The sequence below is a fragment of the Hippoglossus stenolepis genome, chromosome 2 (genome assembly GCF_022539355.2).
Source record: "Hippoglossus stenolepis isolate QCI-W04-F060 chromosome 2, HSTE1.2, whole genome shotgun sequence".
Lineage (NCBI taxonomy): Eukaryota > Metazoa > Chordata > Actinopteri > Pleuronectiformes > Pleuronectidae > Hippoglossus > Hippoglossus stenolepis.
Window position 1 is genome coordinate 12,566,796 of NC_061484.1, and position 24,539 is coordinate 12,591,334.

The window sequence follows — 24,539 nt, forward strand, 5'->3', positions numbered from 1 at the left end:
AGAGAAATTCCATTATTTACCTGCAACAGTGAAATTTGCAACGTGCAGTTTGGATGTTGGGGGAGGTCAGCTCTTCACATGAAACTGCTCATTCAGTTTGTGGGCACATCAGTGCATGAAGCAGATGAGCTGTTTCCATCCTGCTGATGATCGGTCCATCACATCTCAGTCACTCAGATGGATCAGAGTCAGCTCTCACAGTCAGAGCAGCTCTGGGTCCACACTGTGTCTAACTCTGTGGCAGTGATCTGACTTTATCACTGTTAATGTGAATTGCCTGATAGTCCAGAAACGATAATTCTATCATGGTGTATTCTCAGATTATCTTTGTTGTGTGACTGAGCTCAAAGAAAGAAATTCAGCAGTTACTATTTGTTTCATGCAAGATCTCACTGATATGCATTTCCGCTCTGTGTTAATAGAGGGCGCTATTGTGCAGCATATTAGCCATAACTACACATCAATAATTCATTGTTTTCTAATAGGTCAGTTTTCAGAGTCACATAATGTATGTAATACCGCTGCAATTGTTTACTACCCACAGGATCAAGGCATGTTTAAATATCTGCTGTCCCCAGTATGTGTACTGTTCTTGAATAACAAGGACCAAACTTTACACGTTTATTCTATTATGAAAAATTGTAGACGTCTCTGTTATCATACGACTGTCCTTCACGTTTAAGCAGCCACTGAAGGACTTATCTGTGACACAAATGGACAATTTGTATTTTTACCAGAAACGATAGAACCATGACAACGTTGTAAAAAACAAACTAACAAGTACCTGGCAAAAGACTGGGTCTTATTTTCTTGATATTTAGTCATTGTCAGGGACCAAGCAGTCAAAGGACAAGTGAGCACAGGATTTCTACTTTTCAAAAGATGGAATTTATTTCACCCAAAAATAAAATAAAATTGAGTAAATGAGCAAGTTAACAGAGGTCAACCAAACACAACTCTACTCAAAAATACTGTGAACAAAACATACGACTAACAAAGAGACAAAGTGGTGACATATAAGCTGATCATTTGGAAACGATGGGAATAGGCAACAAATAGAACTCATGCAAAGAAACTCCAGCCCCCCCACTCCCACCCTCAGCCACTTCTTTTAGCTAAACCAGGAGGGAGGACTGGAGCGGACACAGTTACACAAAGACAAAAGAAACTGAATGAACACATCTAATAACGCCAAAGCAGTGTAAACTAAATGTGTTCGCCTCATTCAGAATACAATGTAATGTTAATTAATGTCACTGCAAAGGAAATCAAACCAGTGATAATGATGTGAGTGTGTAAACAATTGAATCTATACAATCTTTGGTGAGAGATTGTGAATTTTATCATTTATGTTAATCATGAGGCTGTGGATATGGCCATCACAGTCATAAACTTGAATTTAACACTGTCACATTCACAACAAATATGAATATAGATGTCTATATCTATTTGTATATTTAATCTATATCTACTGTTTATAATACAAACATTTCAGAGACGTGAGCAGAAGAAACACGCTTCTTGTTTATCAAATCCCATTAGACTTTATTTCTTTGACTTTACAGATCCCATTACACATTTAACATCATGAAAATGACTCTGATTTTAAAAATACACAGATATTGACATCTCATGTCTGACACCATCTGAATACTTTACATATATGTAATTTCACATTATGCAAAAAGATCACATTCTCAATGTGATGCAGGAGGCGAAGCAGCTGTCACTTTAACTGCAGATCAACAACAGAACGACCATATTTTACATATACTGCCATCTATACAAAAAATTAGTGTTTATGTTTTCATATTTACATGGTGTTGAAATAAATAAAATAATGTATCAGATCAGTTTTGAGGAGTGTGAAAGTTTAGTTTGGCACACGTTGTGTTTATTAGTTAATTTTGAATATATGTTTTTTTCATGTCCTGCAGGTTGAAAACCACGATCCTGTGATGAAACGTTGCCTTTAATAACATGTGGAATTCACACCATGCAACAGTAAATACCCACAATAATTAGCATTCCAGTAATATACCAAACTAAACTATAAAATTATTGCACAAGACAAAATGTTTCTCTGTAATATGTTTACTCACACTGAAATGCTGCATGAAATGTTTATATTCAAAACTTTGCCACTTAACCTGGATACAACTTTTTCCTTGGCACATATATTTGTAGGTCAAACATTTAACAATATTCTGGCATTATAGGGGAGGAGCTAGAAAAATATTTGTCTATAATTTGGTTCAATATATTTCTATAGGAGAGGTATTTCATTCTCATTAAGCTTGTTTCCTTTACGACACCCTAGATTCACAAAGGCTCTGTATCAAAATAGACCCTCACAGCACCTGACTCATTCACAATACGACCACATCCCCTTCGGCCTTTTCTATTTCATATTCACACTGAGAAAACAAAGAAGCAGTATTTCCCCGATGGAGCTTGTTTTCTTCCTTCAGATTTTGTTTTGTTTGTAATTACTTGATCATCTAAGAAGATCGCTGTAAAAAGGAATCGTAGGTTCTCTGAGAACATAGACGCAATGGGAGCAAATAAAGAATAATATTATGTTTGGTCTGTTTCTTTTACTTTACAAACTATACAACAATATACTTAAAAAATTCACACAACCATTAGCATATTCAGATTTAGGCAGTTTAAACAGAAAATATGTCATATGTATATGACTAGCAGCCTATAATACAAACCCTCCCTTTGGTAAATGAACACGGCTGAAAGTTCAGAAAGAGGTGAGGTTCACATGGAAGTTCAAACTGTTCTGTTATTAACCCAACTCTCCCGTCATGTTACCCCAGTCAGTCTGTTTGTTTTTTATTAAATTGCACGTCAAATAAAATGATCCTATTAAACTCACATTCATCATGTGTATCATTAAGCTCTGCACTGAAACATGGAAAAAAGCTGAGCTCTGGCTCCTGACTTCAAGTGAACATGGCTGAAACTGTTGTGGTGCACATGAGAAAACCGACGTTATATTACAACAACAAAGAGCTGCTCTTAAATAGTGGCAACTGAGGATGTGAGATAAACCTGCTGGTGCACATGTGCAATACTTTTCCAACTTAATTTGAACCTCCTTTAAAAGGCTCCTCTACTCCAGAGATACGTTTCTGCTTCCTGACTGATACAACCTATTATACCGTTTGAGTTTAAAATGTGCACACCCATTGCACATGGCCGTCTGTCGCAGCTATAATCTATATTCTAAACTCTCCATGTCTGCAGATGTGAAGCGTGTAATCCTGTAGCGTGTAACAGTCAAATTGCTCACTGCATGTTGAAGCTACGCGAGTTACTCCTCTCAGATAACGTCACCCGGCTTTAGTCAGTTCGTCAAGTAACAGTCGACTAGAGAAAAAACAGATAAAAGTACAATCTTGTCAAACTCTTTCCTTTCTGACCCAGCTCTCCCTGGAATAAGACCCGTCAGCTGTGAATAAAGGGAACTGGCAAACCTTCAACTTAACTTGAACTCCCCACAGAACTAAAAGGTGTGACCAAAACAAATCAGCAGTGGTGAGGGTAGACAGAGAATCAGGTCATAGTCAGGACACTTGCAGAAGGGACTAGTAGTGATTCAAGCTGGATAATATCAAATCATTGGACAAAATCCAGGCAGATCAAATTGACGCCAAAGGTGCTGACACCACCGCCTCAGCACGGTGAGGAGGACATTTGTTCGTAGTCCGGACACTTGAGGAGGGCAGGGTAGTTGGAGGTGTTCATCTGGAGGGAGGCCTCGGAGGAGATGGAGGAGGCACTGCGGCCTCGACCGGCCCAGGCGTCTGGGTGGAGGAACTGGCCGGAGTAATTGGAGCAGTTGCTGAGTCGGGGCCGGTAGAAGCCCTGATGGGGCCGGTACATTTCCTCCGCTGTGTAGCGCTTCATGAACAGATACACCGACATGACTCCGGCCCCCTGGGGGGCACAGGGCAAAGGGACACAAGGTTTACTCTTGTTAGATCATATTCTTATAGGGTTAGTGCGGTTTGTGAATAGTTTCAATTTGACCTGATTACATTATGAAATGGAAGTAAGTATATAATTATCTTAACTTGAAATTGTAAGTTAAAATAAGGTAAGTGTGTGTTTGTTTGACGTGATGAAGCAAGTTCAGTCGAACAACTTGTCTTTGTGAGTTGAAACAAAAGTGTATCTTCAAGTTAAGTTCACTCATGTTTTAAGGCAGTAGGTGACCTTTGGCTTCTAAGTTTTACCTACTTGAAATTTGTTAGTGTATTAACTATTAAATTGTATACAATTAATTATTTCAAGAGTTTCATAAACAAGTATGTGCAGATGAGTGTTAGATGGCAGAGAAACATGCAGGTGTTTTATTATTATTAATGATAGAGTGAACACTTGAATCATGGCTTCGTTAAATGTATTCCTGCATATGCACATGTTTGCTACAGATTTTTCTTTTTTCTTGTCTTTTAATTCCTTTTCTTTTAATTAGTCCTTTATCGAAATTAGTTCACTTGAGTTATACATTTCAACATTTCCTGTCAGTGTCAGGTCAGGTTAGGATTAATCTCTATAAACAGATTCTGCATGTAAATGTGAACAATCTGTCAACGAGGGACGAGATTTGGGGGCTGGAAGCTTCTGGTTTCAATTTCTAGTTTGACCAATCAGGTTTGAGCAGGCTGTGGTTGCCCACAGGTAAACAGTCTGTTTGGGCAGCAAACCAGTCAGAACACATTGAACAAAATGCATCAGCATATAAATTAATCTGCATTCATAGCTGTCGATAAAGATTGGTCAAAATCTCGACTGGACCTAAAACAAATACAAAAAGTATCACTGTTTGTGTTTATTGTGAAGAATCATTTGACTTCTTAAATTCAAACTGATGCTATACACCACAAGGACACAATAGATATACGCTATTAAAACTGTCAACATGATGGTTTGGTTAGGTACGAAAGGTTTAAAGTATCACTTCCATTATGTGACATTATCCAGTTTAGCTGTGATGAAGTTACCTCAGTGAGCAGGAAGGAGATGGCAGCAAAGGCGAACGACCAGCCGTACTTGTAGCTGAAGTAGGCATCATTGGTTTTGGTCCTGTTCAACATCTCGTCATTAATGTTGGAGATGTACAGGACCAGACCAACGACCAGAGACAGACCTGTGGGGGGGCAGGGAGACACAGGTAGATTACATTCAGACACTATCAGTATAAATGAAAGGCATTATTCTTGTTACCATACATCAACCTGTGCATTGAGTAACAACAGATTTTATTAGAACAAAAACAATAAGTTTAACTCTGCAACATGCCAACAATTGATATTAAAAAATGTTTTCCCTTTAGTTATTTCACCCTCTTAAGTATAATGTGTATTTCTATATGTTGTGTGTTAAATCCAAACCAAGACCAGTTACCTGACAGGATAAAGAAGATTCCAGAAACAAAGGCCAAGATGGTGCGATGAGGTCGGATGTGGCCGATGTTGCTGAGCACAAAACCGATGAACATGAAGAAGAGGCTGACCAGAGGGAAAGGTGTGGCAGAGCGGATCATCTCTGGAATGAAAAAGAGAGGAAGAAAGAGAGGAACCGATCTGTTTGAGTGGAACTTAATGAGAACCTGGGAAAAAAACAGATACTGTTAAGATTCATTTTTTTATCTGTGACTCAAACTTTTAATGGAAAGTTTTCCTCTTCCTGCAGCAGCATGATATTCTCCAGTGAGATTGGACTCATTCTGTGTGGAGCTAATATTTAATGGGTTTTAGGTCATGGTTCCTCACTTATTTTCAGATGGAGCTGGACCTTCCTGCTGTGAGCAAATGGTACGGAACCTCCCAGAAGTAAAGGGAGAGTGTGGTACTCGTTTCCCGACCCCCATTGTGTTCTCCATTACACAAAATGTCACCAGCTAAGTGGACCAGATGTCTGAGGCCATAACCTTAATGGAACTGGCTATTTAATTAGTTGGGTAAAGTTTGAGAAGGTAAACTTCAGTGGTAGGTGCAGAGGTGTGAAAATAAGAAACGTCAGCACTATCAGTCTCTGCATTTTAACTTTTATCACTTTATTAGAACGAGATCAAGCATGTAAATTAAACAGGCATCTACATAAATCCATACTGCTTCTATTTTCCTTACTTCTGCACCATTGTTGGTCACTTGTAAGTCACACCTGCTAACACAGGGGGACCAGGCTTTAGCTATAAGAGCCAGTACATTATTAGATAAATGAAGTATTTAGCTTAGTTTCCTTTTCTGAAAGCTTTTACAAATGTTTAAGTTGGTTGTTATTTGTACTGATGAACCCTATTTATTTATTTACAATATTTATATGATCTTGTGTATTTTGTTGTTCTTTTTGCCATTATTTTATCCTAATTTTCTTAACTTCTGGTTTTAGTTCTTTATTGTAAAGCTGTTTTTCCTCCCTCATAAAGTACAGTACAACAATTTTTTTTGTTGATAACTTGACATAATTGGTTGCCTAAAGTATTCTTCATCAAATCGTGGAAATTATTCGTCGTGTTGTCATCTTTTTTTATATTTGATTACTGAGATTACCTTTGATGGCATCTATTTTAATGGCTGCACTAAAGTACTTGACACCCTCAATCATTTTTGCACAGAGACAAAGGTTGAAATCTCCCCCCTCATGTACAACCACCTCTTATCCCGAAGTTCTATACTTGATAAAAACCAAGCAACCATCTCTGATGAGTAAGGGGATGAGAAATGATTGAAACCTCTGCAAAAAGCCAGTAGATGAAAGTAGAATTAGGACTTTTAGACTAGATGCTCTGTCATCTTTGCAGTGGTGGTGTGAGTCTGCATAAAGTAACAGACTCCAGCATGAAGACACAAGGGATATGACATCTGACAGCATCTGTAGTCCCAACTGCTTGTCTACACACCACCAGTACTTCTGTGTATCCGTGCATGTTCACCCTGCAGTGAGGTCAACATGAAAGTGGCCCCCTAACATGTATACAAGGCTCTTATCTTGAAAACACTGGCTTTGGGGATTGGACTAGGAATAGCATGAACCACATATGGAGAGATGGTAGCTTAGTACGGAGGCGTGGACTGAGGTTGTGTGCTGTATATGATGACTTTATACTTAAAGGTTCAGTGTGTAGAATCTAGTGACATCTAGTGGTGAAGGTGCATGTTGCAGCTGAATACCCCCCACCTCACCCTCCCCTTCCAAACATGAAAGAGAACCTGTGGTAGCCTTCAGTTAAAAACTCAAAAGGTGTTTAGTTTGTCCAGTTTGGACGACTGTAAAAAACATGGCAGCCTCCGTAGAGAGGACGTCCGGATCAGGAGGCGGAGTCAGGCCTTTTTTTCACTTTCTTTAACACTTTGACTGTCATGATTTGTCGGAGAACAATCCATGGATCTTGATGAAGAATATCAGGCACATTTAGGGAACTGACATGAGTGCGTGAAATTTGGTGCAGCTTGACTGAATTTAAGGGAACTATTGGGCCTTGGCGGAGGTGAGCGCTCTCCTGAGTACCATTCTAGTTTTCTACAACAGTTACTTACTGAGAACACTAACAGTGGACTCAGATGTCATCTGGACATTGGTGGGCATCACATACTCGATGGTAAAACATCGACCTTTCTCCTCCCCTGGAAAAAAGGACAGGAAAAAAACATATATTCAATAAAGATTCAAATGAATCTGATGCAGGGTTCAGCACATCTATACAACTGAAGAGTCGCCCACTGTGACAATGAAAAGTTAAACCCAGAAGAATGTACAATATGCTGGAAGAATACATAGATAAGATAAGACAGACTTCATTGTTGCAATGGGAGATTTGCCTTGGACGTCTCAGTGTCTGCAGCATGAAGCCACATTGAAAAACAACAACGACATGTGTCCATTACGCCATTGAGTTAGAGAGGGTCGTCCACCCACCAGAAGGCCGGTGGTTTGATCCCTGGCTCCTCCAGTCTGCATTTCAAACTGGGTGTGCTGACAGAGTATGAACGGCGTCTGCTCTGCAGATAGAAGTGCTGTAAAGAGCTCTGAGTGGTTTATAAGACGGGAAGAGTGCTATATAAATACACTCCATTTAGCATTTATTTTATTTATCTTTTTGTGCTGGAATCAGTAAACTCTGTGTCACGGCTGTGAAACAGTCTCAGCTTATTTCAGTGAAGCTGTTGAATTAAAGTGTGAAATCAGCAGCTTGTTTGACATCATACACATCATCTACTGTCAGTTTTCATATGAGGAACACCCTGCATAGCATCATGACAGGTTTCTCGTTATCACTCTGACACATGGAGGAAAAAAAAAAAGTCTGGCACAGAAACACAGTGGCACACAAACACACAATCTCTGTCAACACGCAATAAACCTCACAAGCAATGGGGTGTTGGATAAGGTGATATTTTGTGTTTCAGGATATTTAATTTGCTTTCATAATGCATGCAAGTGTTGAAGACACATCGTGGAAAAAGAGTTTGTATCAAGTCAGAACCAACATATGTGTTTTCATTAAACAGTGTGTGTGTGTGTGTGTGTGTGTGTGTGTGTGTGTGTGTGTGTGTGTGTGTGATCAAGCATTTTACTTACTTCTTGATAACATTACATAGTGTGTGTAGTATTTACAGTCTGTGCACCAGTGAATGGATTATGATAGGCAGACTTATATATATATATACACATACAACAACAGACTAGACCATGTTGTTGCTGCTCTGTTGCACTTAATGCATGTTTTTACTATGACCAATCTATGCAGTATTTGTGTGTCTGTGTATAGTTTATTTGGGCAAGAGAGAGGAAGATGAAGTGATGATCACAGTAGTTGAATGAGGACTGAAAGAGGAAAATCACAACAGGTAAGGCAGGTTTCAGGGAGTGTGTCAAAGAGTTGTAAGAGGGTAGAAAAGGACACAACATGGTTTAAGTCTACTGTTGCTTTTTGCAGTTTTTCTCTCTTTTGCTTTTGAAATCAAATCTAAACCCACACTGTATAATCAGCCTCTGTGGTTCCCCAGGGTTTCCCTCCCGTGGGTTGTTAAAATGGCACTCAAGAATGTTTTTTTAGTGAGAACGTAAACGGTAATTCTCAGCCCTCTCAAATGTAATTTCAACAAAGGGAGATAATAACCATCAGTGAAAATGTTGATTATGCTTTCACAAGATAGAACTAATGACGTGATTATGTTCAGTCAGTCTTGAAGGATGCCACCATCACTTCTACTGAAGATTTGTGATGGGTCATTTACAGCAGAATGAGTAGAAAATACATTTCAAGTTGTAAATGTTTTAATGATTCTGTCTAATGCAAAACTTACATCATAACTGTATGAAAGATAGATTAGATAGAACTTTATTGATCCACACATCGGGGAAATTCACTTGTTACAGCAGCAGGCAGGTCAAAATGTGAGACAAGAGAATCAAAATAAAGAATATAAAGTTAAATTAAAGCTGAGTATGTAGATTCTGTATCAAACAAACCATCCCTACTCTTACAACGAGACCCGTAACATGGTTTGCAGTCCTCTTCTGAACATATTGATTTACAGCAATGACACAACCATAGATTGTACTGTATGTGCAGGCAGAGATCCTCTACAACACACCTCTAACAGCCAAACAGCTGATGAACTCAAATCAACATCAATACCAGTCAAAACAACACACAACCCTCGTCCTCTGGCACAAAATCACGCTGTGTTACTAGTGTGCACTAATTGTTTCTGGGTCAAACACAATGCACCAGTTAAATGGGCAATAAGGCCACTCGATCGCCCCTAAAAACACACACTGGACCATTTGTCCATTTTATAGCATCTGTTGCCTAATCACAATTTGAACGATCAACCCTGAAACAGGACAGAGCGGCTCAGGCTGTGTCACAGGGGTTAATGGAACGATTCAGCAGTAAGTGGGGTAATGTCACAGGATCATTTCCAGGTTTTCAGGTTATAAATGCTAAATGTGTAACATATGACAGCAGACATATCTTTTTGCTTCAACATCTACACATCCGGAGAAATGACAGAAGTGGATACCTGGTTTATTCTGGGACAACACTTGTCTGGAGAGATGGGAATCTAAGAAAAGAATCAAACTGAGCCCTTATCGCTCTCAAGGCCTCCGAGCGCGCCTCTGTAATGTTGCAGCTGGGGAGGAAACATTTTTTGACAGGTAAATGGACTTTTAGCGTTCACTGTGGAAATACAAACCCTCCAGCGGTACCAAAGTGCAAAAAGTGTGCAGGTCAGAAGAAAGGGGAAAACAGCAGCTAAAGAATTTAAGGCTTTCTGCATCGATCCAGAGAGCCCCTGATGCCACAGACTGTAAATCAGCGATTGGGTGGGTCACAAGGGAAGAGGTGTTACAATGCCATCCATCAACTGGAGTAAGGCAGCAGCAGAGAGAGATGACATTCAAAGGAAAGGTGCCACAGCTGCACATGGAGGTGAAGGAGTTGAAGGCAAAGTTGAAAAGTCCATGCTCAGATTTTCCAACACTAAAAGCAAAGCCTTGACTTCTACAATTGCAGCAACCTAGTGGTTAAAGAACGAATGTAAAAACACACTTTATGGTGCATATGCAATTGAGATTGCATTGAAAAATGGGCAATGAGGCCCAGATTCAACAAAACTGAGGATAGAGCACAATCAAACAATCCTGAAACACAAAGAACATTAAACAGTTCTGGTCAGACACATTAAATACCTTAGCACAAGTTGTGATTATTACTTGAATCCAAATCTAACTTATATATATATAAAGATAAATGGCCAAAAAAGGAGCGTGTCTGTTTGAAAAATATATGTTTAAAAAATCCAACACGATGCTCTTTGACGCAAGGGTTGTAAAAATTGGCTAATGCATGGCAAAGATTGAAAATGTACACCGGCCTTCATCAGTGTGAATATCTTTTTTTTAATCTTTGCCATGTATTTGATTTCCATATAAAGATTTTCCCATTATTCTGTCATCTCTTTCCTTCCATAATGGCTTCTATCATTGATGAAGATGCAGGGGTCATCACCAGCAGAGTCAAGTAGAAAGGGACTGATGTAAAAGTACTTTTATGTCTTTGCATTAATGTCTGAATGAAAAACATGAAAACTGCTCCACTCTGTTTAAATGAAACATTCAGAGAAATATTTGCGAACCTGTTTCTTAATAAAACAAAAATCTTACACAGTACGTCTAAAATATTGCTTTAATTTTTGCCATATCACTGCACATGATAGGTTGACTACCCAGTTGACTATGTACTATGTTTTGAGTACTTAATATGTTGCATACTTGTATGTTCTGTCGACTTGTATGTTTACACGGATCAGATCTCTCAACGATCAGAGAGAAACGGCATTTCAATCCCGTTTACGTCCTGTACGCAGAATTGACAAAAAAGTTGACTTTGACTTGACTTTTCACCTGTGATGACAAACAAATTAGTCTCCACCAGTTGCTGAAAATACTACATCTATGTCTGGATGAAATTTAAACCTGACTAAAATATAAAACTCTTACGTGTTTGGATTTATGTCATCTCATATGTTTCAGGCTTCATGTTCTACTCACCAACCAGGAAGCAAACCCTCCAGAGACCAGAGTGCAGGGACATGCGTATCTCGGTGCTCTGGTTGAGGGGGAGAATGACGCCCTCCTCCAGGTACAGCCAGTAGTCGGTGCTCACGGCGATCCCCAGCAGGCCCAGGGCGCTAACAGCGAACACGCTGCTCAGCAACGTCAGCACCTTCCTGCCACATATGCTCATACCACAGCCTCAACAGCAGGGGGGCGCCGCCGGCAGAAAGGAGAGCTATAGCAGAGGGAGGAAAAGAAAAGAATATATATCTTCACCACCTTTATCGAAGTGAACAGGACAAAGTTAGTGTGAAAACCCTCCTGAGAGCAGGAAATGACAGATGCATCTGTGGGTTGTCGGTTGGTGGTGAAATCTGGGTTAAAATATATGGGGTTTGTTTCATAATTCATATTCATTCCTGGAAATGAAGATGAGTTGGAAATGAATGGAAATAAATACATGGGAATATAAAAGCAGACAAGCATAACTGAGGAATTTCTTCCTCTCAGCTAGGAGAGTTTCCCTCTTCTCCAAATCTCCCTACAGAATTTAAATAATCACATTGTGCTCGGCCAAAAGCTAAGCGGGGAATGTTTGTTTTCCTCACAGCCAAAAGAACTGAATGATTACTCATATAGCTAATCAAACACAAGTTGTGTCGCTTTGTTTTCTGCTCTAATCATGCACAACTCCTAACGTACCCAAATATCTTGTCTAAATCCAGCTTCTCATGTGAAGCAGCCTTGCAGATGGTGTACAGTATGTGTCGACATATGAATGTGTGCACTTGTCACACAAAACGCTGAATCCGTTGGTATGACGGCTGATGCCCACATTCGCAGGAAGCTGCAGCGCTGGAGTGCCTGGCATGGGATACGTGTCGAAAGGAATTGATTTTACATAATGAGTTCTCGGGGCGCTGCGACACTGAGCACCCACTGGGAGAGGGGAACGGATGTGTGAAAGGATTAAAAAAAAAAACATCGGAACTTTTAAAAAAGATTTGTAAAGTTTCCCCTCAGTGGATCTTGGATGAAAAGCCTCAGTAGAAGAGAACAGGGAGATGTCCACACGTCTGTCTGTCAGCTTGTAGTGCAGAATAATGTAGAGGGGATGAGGTGTGAAGCTCGTGGTTTTAAATAAAGCTTTTAAGAGGATGCAGAGCAGACACTGGCAATAAACTCCCTGCACTTCGTATCTCGTTTGTAACAATTTACACTAATCAACATTATAAAAACAACAATAACACTGAATAAAAAAGAAATGAATCTAGCTATTTTGTCTGTATATGGTTAAATTGGCTCAACGTATATATCCTGTAGCTTTCACTGCGTAAGATAATTAATAACCATGTGTTCCACCCTCATCTGTCTAATGGGTGTGAAGCCTGTTGCCCCAATTCATATACACAAAGGGTGATAAATCCTTGAAGACTTGTTGCAAGCGTGGCACAAACTATGAATATGCTTTACACACATGTGCAATTTAATTGATCTACTCAGTTTTTTCTTAGTTTCTCCCCCTTGTATGTAAAATGTCTATTTGTATTGTCCCTGTTCAGCAAAACTCATGTTTGAGAAGTTGAAATTAAAATGTATCGTCTACAAATGTTGCTTTAGGTTTATCTTGCATGTTCTCATCCATGTGTAAGTATGCATGCTTGTGGTTATTATAACTCGTCTTATTACCCTGACAAAAAGGTTATTTGTTTGTTTGTTTGTTTGTTTGAAGGCAAGTTTACGCAAAAACTACCGGTCAGAAGACCAAAAAACTTCAGAAAGAACCCATTTAACTTGAAGAATTTTTCTTGAACATTGCTTTGACAATTTCACTTATTTCCCAGGGAACAATTCATGGATCTTAATAAAATCTTTGAGTGGGCCTGTTGGGCCTTGGCGGACGTATGTGCTCTACTAAATGCCGTTCTAGTTTTAATTAGATTAGACATTAATAGACCAAGGCATAATTCTATCTCCGTAGTCTTCTGATATAGAATTTTTAAGATATAAGACTATGACAATTGCCTTGATGCAGAATAAGAAAGCTTGGTCTCTATAGTCACATATTATTTTATAACAGTTTAAACTGCAACTTTTAAAATGTCAAACAGTGTAAAAAAAAAGAACAAAAACACTATTTTTGCTGCCATATGTGTCACTCTCTGTCTGCTGAGACTCAACCTGCCCTCGAACTGTGAACCACAGGTCAGCACATCATTCCAAACAAAGCCCTGGTGATTGGAAGTGGTTAAGATGCATTCACAAGCAATCAGAGTTCACTACAGCACACACAAGCAGCATTAATGAGAAATGACTGTCATTAAACCCCAGCTATTCTTGACCATGGTGCAATCAACAGCCATTTATTTACAATGTACAATGTAATAATGGCTCTACATGTAGCATCAAGCTATTCCACTAAATATACCTTTTTATGTTATTACACTGTACGGGGGGGGCTACTTTTAGTCACACAGCACGAGAATGACACGGTGAAGTCGTGATTTATCTCTAAATGTGGGCTTCCACAAATAAGGTATCATTACTGACAGAGAGCAAGGAGCTATTCGTGCTGGCTGTGCCTTTCAAGCAGCTACAAAAATAGACCACTTATTGTCATGATAGGGTGGTGAGGACGCTAAAAATAGCCACAGTGATATCATTAACTATTATGTAACAGCACATGTTACATACTGTATCGAAAAGTTGGTGCACGAGTTTCCATAGAACACAAACCAAGTATTCAAGACATATTCGCTGTATGTTTTGCAACACCGGCCAACACCATGGTGACATTCGTATGATTCACATGTCAACACAGACACTATTCAGGTCAAGAGCGAGATCAAAGAACAAGACAAAACAGACACCCGATGAATTTATGTGATTTCCCCAAGATGAGAAGAATGAAATCCCAAAACAATGTTTATCGGTGAACACAACACACAACACATCACAGCAACACAGAGAAGTTGAGCAACACTGTAGCTGGCTTTTAAAGTAGGAAAATATAGAACTGAGTTCCTGTTACTTCGGTAGCTTTGCTTGATTAATACACACACACACACACACACACACACACACACACACACACACACACACACACACACACACACACTGTCAACATATTCAATCTTTTATGAATACTAATTATTCTCGTTATTGTTCTGGTCTCCGAAGGATTATAAATGGCGAGCTTTGATTTGTTTTGTTGGGAAATGTTTCTCAGTAAATGTTCAAAGCCACTGAGACCAAACAAAAAGCCTTTTAGTCCCTTCCTGCCTCCAAAGGGAAACACAAAACACCTCCTCTCTTCTGCGTAAACATCAGTCGTTCCATTTAAAAAAGCTGTTTGAGTCTGAGTCCTATCCAGCCTAAACATGGTAACAAAATCAATAGGAGCTTTGCAGTTGTTTCCATAAAACTTGTTTGGATTGTGCAAAGAGAGAAACTGCATTTTTTTAGTTCACTAAAATAACATGTCATATTTTAAAGGTCTCACATAGAGGACCTGTAATATCCCCGATGATTTAACTGAAAGTAACAAAATACTGTTTACGACTTCAACCATTGATGTGATACTGAGCTGGGCCACTAGGGGTCCAGAGGCCATGCTGGTAACAAGTATAAGGCAGATGCACACCACCGCTGGAGTAAAGGGCACGTCACCACCATAAGTAGGTTATTCCTCTTGTCTGCTGTGCTAACACGCTCCTATAACCTCCTGTCAACTCTAATTTCAACAGCTCACTGCCAAAAATACCTCCTTCTCCAAAAACACCATTGGTGATACAAAGGCAAGGGAAAGAGTACCTCGAGAACAGATCTCCAGGGCAACCCTAACCCCACAGGGCAGAGAATAAAAATCATTATGAAACGTTTAAATATAATTGACACTGTGCTGTAGTGTATAACAGCAAAGCTACATACAATTCTGACTTAAGTGATCATCTTTCTTTTTCACTGATGTTTAAAAGTTGCAAAAATTGAAGTATCACAAATGCATATTTATTTGGGGAGATACAGTGATTTAGTTTTCCTCATACTTATCTGACTAATTGGAGAAATGCATTGATAAAAGACTTTGAATTAGCTGTATCACTGTGGTCAAAAGCATTGACTGCCTCTGCAAATCAATCATAATAATTTGTGGCATTTGTCGGTCTCTGTCGAGGGTTTGTCAGCGTCACTGCATGCATCTCTTTTGGCGTGCTTATTGACCCAGTTACTGCGGCGGCGAGAGCGTGACTTTGAGTGCAGTCCCTCTGCTGCTTCGGACGTGGAGCGGCGACCATAACACTGTGGGTTTGTGGTTGTCTGATGTTACTGGGGCTGATTGGAGGAGCCTGAGGACAACAACCGTCCAGTGCACGGGAGAGGAGACGTGTCATCAAGCCACGGACGCAGCTGGGAGAAGCTGGCAGCCCCCGTCATCGGCCTGCTGAAAATCTGCTCGTGCAGTTTCAACAGATGTCATACAGGGAGAACACTGCACATGCCTGTGAGCGTACACAAAGTCCTGCACACATCATGCAGAACTACCTCAGACTGACAAATGTCCGTAAAGAGACAGTTGTACAACCAAACATCATGTACCACACAAACCACACACTTGTGCACGAATGTCATACATTTGAGTCCACTTCACTGACCCACAAACTGTTTACAGTCACGCAATGTTGTCTTATTGGTGTCATATGTATAAAGAGGGAGAATAAAGTGCCATTATCATGCAATGTTTTTCTGTTGATGGTTCATATAATTATAAAAACATAACTATGGTCATTAATAGCATTATTACCTCCACCAAGGAGGTCATGTTCTGGTCTGTGTTTGTCTGTTTGTCTTATACTTTGCAGGATTACTCAAAAGCTACTGGACGGATTACCATGAAAACGTGGTGGAAGGATGCAGTATGGGTCAGGGAGGAAGGGTCAATTTTAGTGCAGATCTGTATTTCTTTAAAATTGTGAATTTCTAAAGAAATAATAAAAAAGATAATTTTTCTTTGATAAGAGCTGAGAAATCACATTCACAGTTCAGACTTTGTAGTTTTCCCATAATACTCAGTTTTAACAGACACTGTCCACTTCAAGGATCGAAAGCGAGGAGGCAAATGAAACATTCACGAAGCAAATCTGCAGCGTGGCTTTGCATGAACTGAAACTTTGGTGAACTTTGACCCGGGATATTTGCTTTGCATTGGCGTATGTGTGACCGTGCCCCTAAGAGTCAGGGTGGATTCTAATTGCAAGTGACTCTTCCAAACTTTAGACACTTTAGAGACGACATCTTTTCCACATGTCCTCATATATCAGCTATTATCTTAGTTGGCTTCCAGTGGGGAGCTAACACGCTCAAATGATTTCTCAGTGGTCTAATCTCTGAGATGCCTCGGCCCTCCCCTGGAGGGAGAACGAGACACAGCAGTCCAAGCCGACTCCCTGCTGTAGGCCAGTCAACTCGCAGAGCCTCAACTGGCAGAGAGAGAGGTGATGACAGTGCAAGCTGTCAACACAAAGAATTCATTCTCACCTCCTCTCCACATTACTGTATGAATCGTGGGATGCAGGTTACAAAATCAGTCTGGCTGCTTTTGATGCTGCCACACATTTTCATATAAGCAGCTGAACCCGGTGACCTAATGTGGGAGGTCTGTTCTTCCTTTGCCTTCCCTCACCCCCAAGACTCCAGAGCAGGCTGCAAAACGCACTACATCTCTCCTCTGTAACGTCGGATCATCCTAATTGGATTGAGCAGTTCTGGATACAGCCCAAGTCTTTCACGCTACTCCAAAGGCAGTTCCCCTATGTTTTTTAGCAAATGATTTTGGCCCTCAGATGTCACCCCCTGCATGTTCCTTCATACGAGATAATGAGCAGAAAGTGTACGTGTAGCCCTTCAGTCAGTTTCTTCTCATCATTTGATCACAAATGAGTGACAGTAAAGATTAACTGAGAAAGGTTGATCAAAAACGTTACAAAAGACCTTCAGGGACCCAGTTCGTTCCAAACTTTGTTTGCATCAGGGGTAATTATCCTTAACTACTTCATTTCATGGTTACAGAAGACAAGTCTATTCAATCTAATAAAACCCAACTAAAAGGCACAGCAGGGATTTTTAAACTGGTTGACACACCAAAGACTTGACACAAAAACAGTGACCTACAGCAATTGCACTATAACATCCATTTCCCCATGTTTTTTGGTTTTGAGAGAACAAATCTCTCAGTTATAAGTGGTTGACTTGGCCCTGTCGCCAGGCAACACGATACAGAGAGGCCTGTAGTCGAGCATGAATGAACTGATGAGCGAGTCCCAATACAAGGCTTCCTATCTGCTGGCGCATTTAACATGCTGGAATGGGGGAACAGAGGAAAGTGGGAGGACAACAAAGAGACATGTGCAGTTGATTATATATAGAGAATAAACAACATGCAGTCATGAAGTCATTTAAACGTGTCGCTCTGTCTTCATAATGAAGCGTTATTCTCCTCACAGCATGAAATCATCATCCAAGACATGGATTTACACTTTAACTAAAACATAAATGAATCTTGATATAAAAAAGCTTAAAAAACAAAACAATGCCAGGTTTAGGGTTTAGTAAAACTGTCCAATGAGGACATTGTGCATGTCCGTGTTTCTGCATATGTAATTTGAATCAGACATTCCTATCAATGTCGACCTACAGCCATGTTTCTTCACATTGGTAAACTGTGAGCAGTGTGTGTTGCTGAGTTAACAAGACACAGGGTTGGATGAGAAATGGAGGACGACTGCATGAGCATAACAACAGGACACACGAATGAGCTGTAAACCCATTAGTAACACAATCTATGAATCCCTGAATCTTTGGGAAATAATGGCCTTTTTTTACTGGACTGTAAGACTGCAGGAAAAGTTACATATCAGAGATGACATAAAAAAAATGACTGACTGACAGCCAGTCATTTTTTTTTCAGAATCCAACATGGGTAGGATTCTGCAGAGAGCTGATTTCCTGCAGCATTTTAATGATGCTATTAGTCAAAAACAATGTCTGATAAAAACAGCAGGGTTTATTCAAACTAGTCACACGAAACCTGTTAATGTTTCTTTAAAAAACATTAGGATAAACTGGGTTTTAAATCAAAGACAACAATCTCAAAATAATAGCATGCAACACATTTCGGTCTATCGCTCATTATTAGACTATATCGATGTTCGTCTCACCGCAACAAGTAGTTTTCCATCTCAGTGGGTGTGAGTATGGCCAGGAAGCAGCCTCTAATGGACAGAGACTGGAAACAGTTTCTCTTCCACAGCAGCAGAAAAAATGTAAATAATCCCCTGCAGCTCACACCGTCTGAATTTGTGCACTAACAGCGTTTGTCTGGCTGACACACTGAGGAATGGATGTCAGCCAAGTAGGCCTGTGGGCTGCATATGGCTGCCGACGTTTCCCAGGTGAATCCAAAAATGTTGCTCATGCAGAGTCAAATTACTGTCGAATCTCAAGTTTTGTACCTTGCAGATTTTTTAAATGACCAAACTGTTCTAATTCATTTCTGAAACTAAGATTAAAATACATATGCAACAAAAATCATGATTGTGAATAATCCAGTAAATATCAGTGACTGCCGTCCCTCCAGTGGCGTATGTGTAATTTTCTTAGGGGTTTTCACATATAATTTAAAACAGTGGTTCTCAAATGGGGGTCAGCAGCACAATGCCAGGGGGTCAGTGAAAAGTTCCCAGATTCATCCATTATCATGATATAAGAGTATTCTGTGTGGACATGGTGAAAACATTTTGAATACAAGTCTAATATCTTTCTAAAGGACATATATAATTCCAGAGGGAGGTGGGACTCAGATTTGTTCTATCTTGCAGGGGGTCCTTGGCTGAGAAAACATTGCAAACCTCTGATTTTATCTGAGTCACTGTGGTTGTTGCTCTGTGGTCCAATCAGTCAGTGGATTATTTGTTGGCTTTAGTCTCGCTGCTGGAACCGGAGCCAGATGTTTGTTATTCCTGCCGTTTAATGCTTGGCTCCGGTTCAAATCTCTGTCCGTGGTGCTGAACCCGCTCACACGCGGTCTCCTGTTAAACAACCATTCGATGACCGACTCCGACCATTCAGCGTGTTGTAGAAACAACAAGGTAGAGGAGGAAATTCATCTACACACTGTTTGTGAACATCTTTACTCGACTTCACTTCTTTTCATTTTAGTTGCAGTTGTAGGTTTTTCATTAATAGCACAGAGGACACGTTTCACAGTATATTCCCCCTCTTCTCCCTCTTTCTTGTTTCCTCTCATCTCATCCTATTCTGTCTTTCTACCAACCACAGTGCATTAGTCTATATCAATAAAGATAAAATGAGAGTCATTGCGCACTTTTACCAACAATGAAATGTCGAGTGAAACAAACCCAACTCCACTCTTCTCAGCAATTATTAACAAAAATTCGTGCCGGTGGACATTTCCAGTAAAACATCCCGTGCACGAGAAACAATAACCAATAAACAAATCAGTAATTTCTCCTGCACTGATGCCAAAAGACGCATACAATGATTTTAGCCCTTTACCTTCACGAAGAAGACTCGTAGATGAAACCACAGTTCTTCCTCCTCCACTTTATTCTTCCTCCTCTTAATTCTCTCTCTTCTCTTTCCTCTCGGTTCCACTCGCTCCGTGTTGTCTCGGGTTAGTCGCGCACTGAGTCTGTGGCGTATCTCGCGCTCCACTGTTGAGACAGACCGAGCCAATGGTCTGCTGAGCGCGCGGCGCGTGGCACGTGGTACACCCAACTTCAACCTGCGCTCCTGAACTACACGCGCTGCACGACTGCTCAAGTGCAGACACATTACTTTATATTCCTTGAGGGAAGGATGTACTCTGACACAGACATGAAAAGTAATCCCAGCATAAAGCATATCCACAGCACAAGTACACACCAGGCACAGCTTCCAAAGACATCATCACTCATTCAGGTTTTATTTCAACTCGGCAATACATTGAGGAAAATACCTCATTTATAATATGAGTACAGAAACTTAAAGAAACATTGACAGACACCAAGAAAAGAAACAAGAGCCAGAGCAGTGCATACAATTTAATTTATTGACTCAAACAAGATCAGCTGGGGTAAAATAAAGTGAGATTAAAAGATTAAATTGCCCTAAAGATAAAAATGAGTTGAGCTTCAAATTGTTCTGTAGATGTTGCAGGTGCATGATGAGAAAAGCCTGGATTCAGCTCAGTAAAAGCAGTTGGCACCTGCACTGTAATCCAGCCATTTTAGCATTTTTGATGAGAGCCCCCATTAAAAGACAGCAGTGAGGTGATGTAAATGGGTAAAAGATAAATAAGAACCTTATAGCTAAATAAAACCAAGTGTGTTTCTCACCTAACAGAGAGGGAGGGTCATCCAACATATAACTCAAAATGATGAGTATTGTGACCATGATTCAGCAAAGTGAAAAAGAGTGTCCAACAGTTTCATGGTTGCAGCTGACGCATGCATGTATAAAATGTCACCATCTAAAAGAAAAGGAAAGTTACCTCAATTAAGATCTTTATGCATTGCAGAGGGAGACAATTAGCCCAGCAATAAAAAATAACATAGTTGTGTCAGGTCAGGTATACATAGATTGATTCAAGATTCACTAACAGATCAGCAAGGATTGAAAACATCAGTAAGAAAGATGATATGCATCAATTAGACTGTGAAGAGTCTATGTGTAGTGGCAGGAGTTTAATGACAGAGACAGAGCAAAACCAAAGATAAGAGGTTGAGGTCAGAAGAAATGAAAACTGGTTAATGATCAATACCAAAACAGGGCCCAACAGCAAGAGATACAATGTTTACCTGTCAGTGTGTCTTTGTAGGATTAAGTGATCAGTTTCATTTTGGTCGCCTTTTAATTGCGTCCCATGCGCTTTACCCGTTTTAGTTGTGTATCTGCTTCTAAATAAAACTAACAAGGAGCAACAGTAGGGAGACATAATAGAAAGAGTGTTAAAACTGTGATGAAAAGTGTTTTTGTCTTTTCATCCTATTTCCACACATTCCTCCTCTTTGTTTCTGCCCATTTAAATAGTTCTTCCCCGTGATTTTCGTTTGGGTTGTATATAATGTGCCATCCGAAAACCACAGTGGAATATTGTGCAAAACAAAATGCGTTTTCAACAGAATCATTTAGTGGCACACTGGCCCTTTCCCACCTTTATGAGAAAAGAGTGAGAATAAGGATGAGAATGAGAATAAGACAGAGAATGAGACGAAGACCGAGAATAACAATAACAATATGAAAAAATAACAATAAGTGGATTTGTATATATAAGTAATGTAAATGAGGTCAGGAGCCTTGTGTAATTGCAGAAAACAGTGACTGGACAAACTGATCAATACATAATTCTGTGTTAAATGTGATAGTTTGATGAGAGCAGTTGGTCCCATGTGCAGAGTTTTGTTTCCGACAGACTTCAGCACAAACTGTCTCTCGGCATATGGACATTCATTTAGTCATTTATGCGCATCTGGTGAATCCCATGTGTATGACTAAGCACCACACTCTGTTCCCTGGTGATCGTAGGAACAAGCTCTCGTCAGCTCGGCTCTGACTTGGCCTTTCCCGTAACCTCTCACAGGAAGACAAGCAGGACGTCGCTCTTTGCATTTCGCATCACTTTTTTCTTTCAGAAGCTTATTTCTCACATATTTAATCATTTTATACCGTTGAAGGGACCTTATTTTCTCCTGTGCTGTTTGTTCTTCTGCTTTGACAATCAAGCATCAAAGCCTGCAGCACATTTCCGGCTCCTTCAGGCTGAACACTGATGACAAACATCAACCTTCCTGGCATCCTTCAGGAATTTTGGAAATGTTATGCCCTCACTGACCAGAAGAAGGTGCATCACGTTTATTTTGAAGACTTTAATTTACTTTGGACTCAATTATCACTTCATGCAAACATGTTTTCTCTCTCTCTCTTTGTTTGTTTCTTTCCTATGCAAACATAAATCATTCAGTCAACCTCCACAATAAACCCTGGCTCAGTCATTATTCACAAAGATGCTAATGTGGATCAGACTGTAATACACCTGCATCTGTTTGTGACTTGGCTCTGGCAGTTTCGTAACAGATGAAGTATAGTGAAGATATTGTGTGCATGTGTGTGTCTGTTTGTGTAATTGAGAGAGAATGAGAGAAACCAGTGGAGTGGAACTTATAGGTGTTAAACAAAAGCTCACACCAGCTGGGTCCCCAGTCAACACGCTGCAGGGCTTTCTCTAATCAGATGGCAGCTCCATATATGAATCATCATAGATCAACACAAGTTAAATAAAGCTGTACAACATGTGTCCAATTCAAAACAACATAACAAACCTGGAGCAAAAAAGAGGTTGTAATAGGATTAACACACCATAATGAAGTTGTATACTTTTTTAATGAGATTTGAATGCATTATGTCATATTTAGGTCAGGTATACATAGATTGATTCAAGATTCACTAACAGATCAGCAAGGATTGGAAACTCTAAATTACCTTTAACGCACCACATGGTAAAACCTCACAAACCTCTTCCTATCATTTAAAGCCACCATTAGGATACTGACAACCCACCACCTGGGGGCGCTCATTTAAGAAAACATCAGTAAAAAGGGTGATATGCATCAACTAGGCTGTGAAGAGTCTATGTGTAGTGGCAGAGACAGAGAAAAGCCTAAAATGAGATGAGGCTAAGGTCAAAAGAAATGAAAACTGCTTAATGATCAATACCAAAACAGGGCCCAGCAGCAAGAGCCAGTGTTTACCTGTCTGTGTGTCTTTGTGGGATTAAGTGATCACCTTTGAGTGACTGTTAAGAGATCATCCTTAAACAATGTTCAAACCCAGAGGCAACGTTTCATTTTTGTAACCTTTTAATTGCGTCACATTTTACCCTTGGCTCTGCGTATGTGGGCAACCGATGTATGAGAAAGAAAATAGACACTATTAGCTGGTTAGCCAGTCAGCTGTTTTTTCCTTCCACTTGTGTTAGTCACTTGTGATGAATCATGATTATTCATCGCTGTTTGCTGCGTGTCATGTCACGGAAGCTCTCAGTGCAAATACCCAAGAAGATTATGGGACAAGAAACGTTGGTAAAGACAACAACTCCCATGATCCCACACTGCATCATGACACAGTGAAACTATGTCTTTTTTTAGTGTTTGGATCCAAAAATCTCCTTGTGACTGAAGTTACATATTGTACCTTTTAAGTTTTTCTGACTTTTTCTCCTTTTTCCAGCATTGAACTTCATCTATTTCTCAAAATGATCCTATGATAAATACAATATGATGTAAATTCTGTCTGAGCGGAGAAGTTCTTAGTCATTGTGCAGATCTTATATCATAATTTGGATACAAGCAACTGGATGCTACTGCATAAGATTATATAACCACAGATCTTACATTATGATCTATAATGCTTTGCTTGAGCTCAAATACTTTTTCCCTTAGAGTATATCTTGTGTCGGGTATTTGGTAACCTGGGTTCAGCTCCAAGAGGTCAGTATGTAGCCTCTTCATAGTGTAATGGTCTCCACATAAATCCTCTTCTTACTGAAGAGCAAACCGCGGCTTCACCCACATCCAAACTTGAAGGAAATCTTGAAGAGATCGACCAGTGTCAGTCAGCTACCAGACTGTGATGCTCCTCAGTCCAAGTCGAACCTGACAACTACTGACAGCAGTGAGTGCTACACTGTTGTCTTCCATCACTGACCCCCCCTCTGCCTCCGCCAAGACTCAAGCTCAGCCATCCAGCTAATGAAGGAGCCTCGAACATACACACACACAGTCGACCGACAACGCACCCCCACACAAACTCACACCTTTGCATACATTAAAACATAGAACACACCCTCACATGCTGCAATATTATATACATGATCATATAGTGTGGGTGAATATTCT

At 40.0% G+C, this 24,539-nt stretch overlaps 1 protein-coding gene across 1 annotated transcript; it reads right to left on the bottom strand.

Annotated features, from left to right (window-relative positions):
• Positions 1 to 1,521: 1,521 nt before the first annotated feature.
• Positions 1,522 to 20,414, bottom strand: cacng5a (calcium channel, voltage-dependent, gamma subunit 5a). Its single transcript, XM_035166152.2, has 6 exons — positions 20,161 to 20,414; positions 11,584 to 11,824; positions 7,560 to 7,646; positions 5,425 to 5,565; positions 5,022 to 5,167; positions 1,522 to 3,951 (listed from the first exon to the last, which is right to left on the bottom strand). Exons 2-6 carry the CDS (start codon positions 11,777 to 11,779, stop codon positions 3,688 to 3,690), a joined length of 834 nt encoding a protein of 277 aa, XP_035022043.1. The 5' UTR covers positions 11,780 to 11,824; positions 20,161 to 20,414; the 3' UTR covers positions 1,522 to 3,687.
• Between the last annotated feature and the right edge of the window lie 4,125 nt (positions 20,415 to 24,539).